General features: G+C 35.9%; 1 protein-coding gene across 1 annotated transcript in view; it reads left to right on the forward strand.

Moving 5' to 3' along the window:
• Window positions 1-5,344, forward strand: part of Smp_179360 (sortilin, putative) — a gene marked incomplete at both ends in the record, with an annotated part of 74,649 nt that overhangs the window by 29,874 nt on the left and 39,431 nt on the right. Inside the window, one exon of the mRNA XM_018791211.1 lies at window positions 973-1,547. Coding sequence (XP_018645592.1) covers window positions 973-1,547 — 575 coding nt within the window. The remainder of the gene's footprint in view (window positions 1-972; window positions 1,548-5,344) is intronic.

Here is a 5,344-nt window from a genome sequence, read left to right on the forward strand (position 1 = left end):
TTTGTATAGATGTGAAACACCAGTATTTATCGATAGTGAACAATACAATACGACGTGTAAGCCAAAATGTGTAAAAAGTGTGATACGAACACTGTTTGTTATGTATTAGTGAGATCTGTCTCCTTGTAGAGCGGTTTGAGAATTTGCACCAACCATTTTGCTATAGTGTGGTAGGCTGAGTTATTCATATCTAAAACGGGTCGAAGGGGCAAGTCACTTTTATGTAAACTTAAAACTAATGACAATTTATTAATCACTAAACCAGACAAAGGTTATGGGATAGTACTCATGGATAAAAACAACTATATAAACAAGATGAAAGCCCTTTTAAATGATCAAAGTAAATTTCAGAAACTAGTAGTGAAGAATGACTTGGCAGACAAGATTGAAAAGCAAATAATAGATAGGCCCGAATAACTTAGTAGTAACGTATCAGTCAACCAAGCTTGCTGATATCGGTCCGTATCCTACTAGCTGTATCTGTCTCCTTATAGCTCTAGATACACCATGCCAGCTAACAAAAATCTAAGAAAAAACTCCGGTATCCTGCCAACTACCTCTATTTTACATTTATCGTGATTAGTCAGATGTAATACCTATATAGTAAAAAGTTCTGAATTAAGAATCTTAATTATTTTTCCTTTGAGCATACTTTAATCAATTTTTTAATAAGAGATTCTGTCAAGTCTTAAGAGTAACCAGTGAAGCTCAATGATCTTGGAACTCACACCATTGACTGTTAATCTTAGTGGTTTGGGGTGTAAGAATTCTCTGTAAGGCCTAGATATCCTGAGTTCATTGACGAGGTCATTGATACACACTATTGAATAATTCTATACAAGGACGAAACAGCTGTTCAGTGCTTCTTGATTTTCAGTGTTTGGTTAGTTATAGTTTGTTCATGATGTAAACTTTAAAATTCTGTCATATCTAAATTATTCTTTATTAATATTTTCTCATTTTCCATTGTAGACACTGGTTATGGAGCATTATTTATATCCGATATTAGTGGTGCAATATTTAGTGAATCACTACGACATCACTTATACCCAAATCATGCACCTGTGACAGATTTCTATCGTGTAGCATCAATGCGTGGTACATATTTGGCTACACGTTTAAATCCAGATCGTACATTGTATACAGTGATTACACATGATCGTGGTGCAAGTTGGCATCCTTTAGGAACACCGATTAATGTTCAAGATACTTGTCAAAGTAAACCAGCAACATCAACGACATCGTCAACAACAACAACAACAACCACAGATGCGACAGCAGAGGCAATAATAACAGAGACTACAGTTAGTGGTGCTTCTATGTCTACTGTCAAGGCCAACACTAATAATAATAATACGATGGATAATGCGGGTAGTGAAGACATCAATGATGTAATCAGTACATCTGATAACTCATTGACTTCGACAACAAATAGTCCTTCGAAAGATCCTGTACAGACAAATATCGAGAGTTCTACTCCAAGTGAAATATGGAGACCTGATCCAAATATGAGTGATTTATTGTCTACAGACCCGTCATCAGTAAAGGTGAGGTTGTTGATGATCTTTATATTCTCTTTTTGTATATACTCACTCAGTTGAAATAATTAGAGTCGATTCGTTTTGGGTTTATCCGTATGCTTGTTTTAGAAATTTACCAAGGTTTACTAGGAGTTACTATGATAAATATTAAAATAATCCATCTTGTAATGGTTGTCTGAATCTTCCGATTGACGTTTAGGACTTCAATTGGTTGGTCCCTTGGCATACATACATCCTGTGCGGATGGTCTCGATATTTCCTTTAAGCCACAAGCATTTTAAGTTGTTCCGAATATCAATGGGAAGATTCAAACAGCCTATACGACTTAGTTAAAATCTACCCCATTGCACATGCTAGTGACTAACTGGACTCGGTAGCTAAATGGATAACATGATTCCGTTTGAAGGGAGAAGCGCTGGATTCGGACCCCGGAAATAACATCAACTCTGGGATGCAGGTCCATTCAACTAAACATACCAAAATAGTGACCAATAACATACCTGTTTAGTGGTGATTGAATTCTATCTATCAAGTTGCAGTATGGCTTTTAGTTCTAGTGGCATGACCGGGTGTACTGTGTCTTGATGTTACGTGATGGCCTGATTAGCCTAGTGGTAAAGTCTCAGACTACGTGTTCGAATCTCATCAATACCACATGGTTCCAAGTACTCTGTGCTGACAAATGACAATTACTACGAAATCTAACTAGCTGTGGACTACCTCCCATCACTACATATTCCAAGTGTTCACAATCACTGAGAATATGTTGCCCTCCAACCCTTTTTGACTGCGTTTTATGTAAATCAGTGATGTTAAAAGTTGACATACACACATTAAACTTCATTAAAATCATGTATTACGATTCAAAAAGTAACTATGTGTGTACAAAAAATATGAAGTTATATAAAATTCCCATTTAGAGAATGGTCATTTTTTTACAACTGAATGATCACTGCGTGTTGACCGATCAACTGTAAGTACACTTCAGTCGTACAAGAAGTCAGTTGAGGCCCGAAAAGCTCAGTGACTACATCTGTGACTGTGAAGCTGAGTTACACGAAATCAAATCCGTCAGTGAACATTTCTTTCAAGATTACATGTACACCTTGCTGACGTAGGTCAAATAACACGAAACTCATGTCTAGGGTATCCTTCCGACTACCCCTAATCATCACCTTATATCTCAAAATAGTTAAGTAAGTATTAAACTTCGGTTCATACTATTCTCTATAAGAATTTATGTTAATACACAACTAATTCAGTCCAAATAGGTAGAGTTGAATTTTAATTTGCATTTCACTTAGTTGAATTATTCAATTTTTTTTAAAAATCTACTATTGTGTTTGTATCTATACTGAATATGTTATGATAACTTGACTTCCTTTAAACGAATATTCAGTAACATGAGAGATAAACTGATAAGTGACTAGAACGTTTAATTCAACTATCATCTATCACTGACCTCGAATATATATAGAGATAGAGCTAAGATTCTTAATTCCATTTCACTTACATATGAACATTATGTATATGTACATATATGTACATGTTTGCATGTAACCATGTTTAGGTCAATAATGTCAAGTGTTTTTGTCATGTTCCCTAATTGTTTACATTTATGAAAAAATAGTTGCTTTTTTCTAGGTTTATTTTTAATTTATTAGTTTATCGATTTCATTTGTAATCAGAAGGGGTTTTTTTCATGGAGATGTAATATTTTCATAGTTGAAAGCGTGAGTCAATTGAAGCTAGACTACCAATGGGAAACCTGAAAGCACTGGACGGCCGTTTTGTCCTATTGTGGGTGAGGTCGTGGATGTGCACTGCTAAGGAGTCCCACAATAGGACGAAACGGCCGTCCTGTGCTTTCAAGTTTTCCATTGGTGGCCTAGCTTCAATTGACTCATGATTTCAACTATATGTAAAAAAAATATTATTCCAAAGGATATAATTCCCAAGTCGTTTTGATTGAATATTTGTCATAAAGATTTTAAGAATATAAAGCGTACGGCTCAGACAAAATTCACATTTGAAGGTGTTCGCATTAAAGTATATACAGTTATAACCATCAACCTTTAATAAGTAGTATATGAAGAATATACACTAGTATAGTTACATAGATACAAACTCATGAGCGTTTTCAAATAATAGGACAAACTGTGAATCACATGTGGAGAAATTCAAACATTTCACTTCTACCCGAAGTTTGTGATGATGATGTCGTTCAGAAGGACGATGAAAACTCTACCACCAAACCATCCAACTCATAGAACAAAACTCCATCAAAAGTCCCCATACAACCTATTTTTAATCATTATCAACACGTTAACGGAGGTCATAGAATAACATGAAAAATTAGTGCAGTAAACCTATGGTCATATATATTAGGTAATTTCAATGAATGTTCTCAATAATAACATTGTTCAGATATTTCATTTCCTCATAATTTCACTATTAAAATGAGATATATTCATTAGTGTAAGAATTTTCAACGAAATATCATAAAGAGAAAAAGAATTATCAGTTTGTCGTTTAAACATATATTTACTTATTTATTTAAACATATATATATTGGTACAAAGAGGCACCAGATATATATGAGCCACACTAATCTCATTTGATTTGTGTGAGGGCTGTGATACTGTCCAGGTGCCCAAACTGATACAGGTGGTTTTCTTAGGGGGCCATACCCTGAGCCTTTGACCTAAAGGTCTGATCTACAAGGCAGTGGAGCATCGTGAGGAGGTGCAGTCCCATGGTAATCGGTGACCAACAATGGGTTCATACGCCATTTGTTCCCTTAGGATACTGGAGCCCATACGCACCATTAGTTTGAAATCAGGGTTTTCCAATTATCCTAAGTGGACTTTCTGTGGCCACCAAACCGGTTAAAGCGCCGGACATTCGCTATTCGTCCTCTCAATTTCGTAAACAACAGTAATGCCACTGTGAGAAGGCAGTGAGTAGGACTTCCCTGTCAGAGGCTATATACTCGTGACCATGTGAGATCATTTGGAGAGTGAGAGCGGACTCTCCTCACTCTCGGCCGTACCAGGGCATTTTGGAGCCGCTCAAGCAATAACACTAAATTTATTTTATGAATAAATTTCTACAAACAGTCCCAAGTTCTCGACTATTTTAAATAGAATTAATAGATTTTAGCTCCAATCGATATCATGAATGGATCAATTTCACACCACCATTGAAAACCTGACCATCCAGTGCTTCCAGGTTTTCAATGATGGTCTGACATTCATCCATTCATGATATCGATTGAAACTCAACAATCTTCACAGCTCTATACTGAAAACGTTAGCTTGTTTAAAACTACTTGTTACAAAATCAAAGTGTTCATAGTGTTGATATTCCTAAACGATAAATTATCTCATACTTGGACGAAACGGCTTTCTAGTGCTTCTAGGTTTTCAATGGTGATCTAACATTGATCGGTTGATGAACTCAATAACATTAGAAAACGTTTTTGGACCAAGTGAAATATGTGAGAACATTTCCAGCTTGATTCTATAAGACTATGGCTTGGCGTTTAGTCGTTGAGCAATTAATTAATCACAAAACTAGCATAGATTCAGAATTAATACCGTTTACAGGTTCAATCAATATCTTTTTTTTCTAGCTCTTTAGTACAAGAGTTTTGTTTCCAGAATATGAAATCTTAATCCTATACACAAGACATATGTTGAGATAAGATGGTGGTTGGAGGTGATCAACAGGAAACCCTAGACCCGGTTTCGTGGCACTTGGCACTCGTCAGCAAGGTGTGCCTGTAATCTTGAGGGAACTGA

The sequence above is a fragment of the Schistosoma mansoni genome (assembly GCF_000237925.1).
Source record: "Schistosoma mansoni, WGS project CABG00000000 data, chromosome 3 unplaced supercontig 0174, strain Puerto Rico, whole genome shotgun sequence".
In the NCBI taxonomy this organism is placed as follows: Eukaryota; Metazoa; Platyhelminthes; class Trematoda; order Strigeidida; family Schistosomatidae; genus Schistosoma; species Schistosoma mansoni.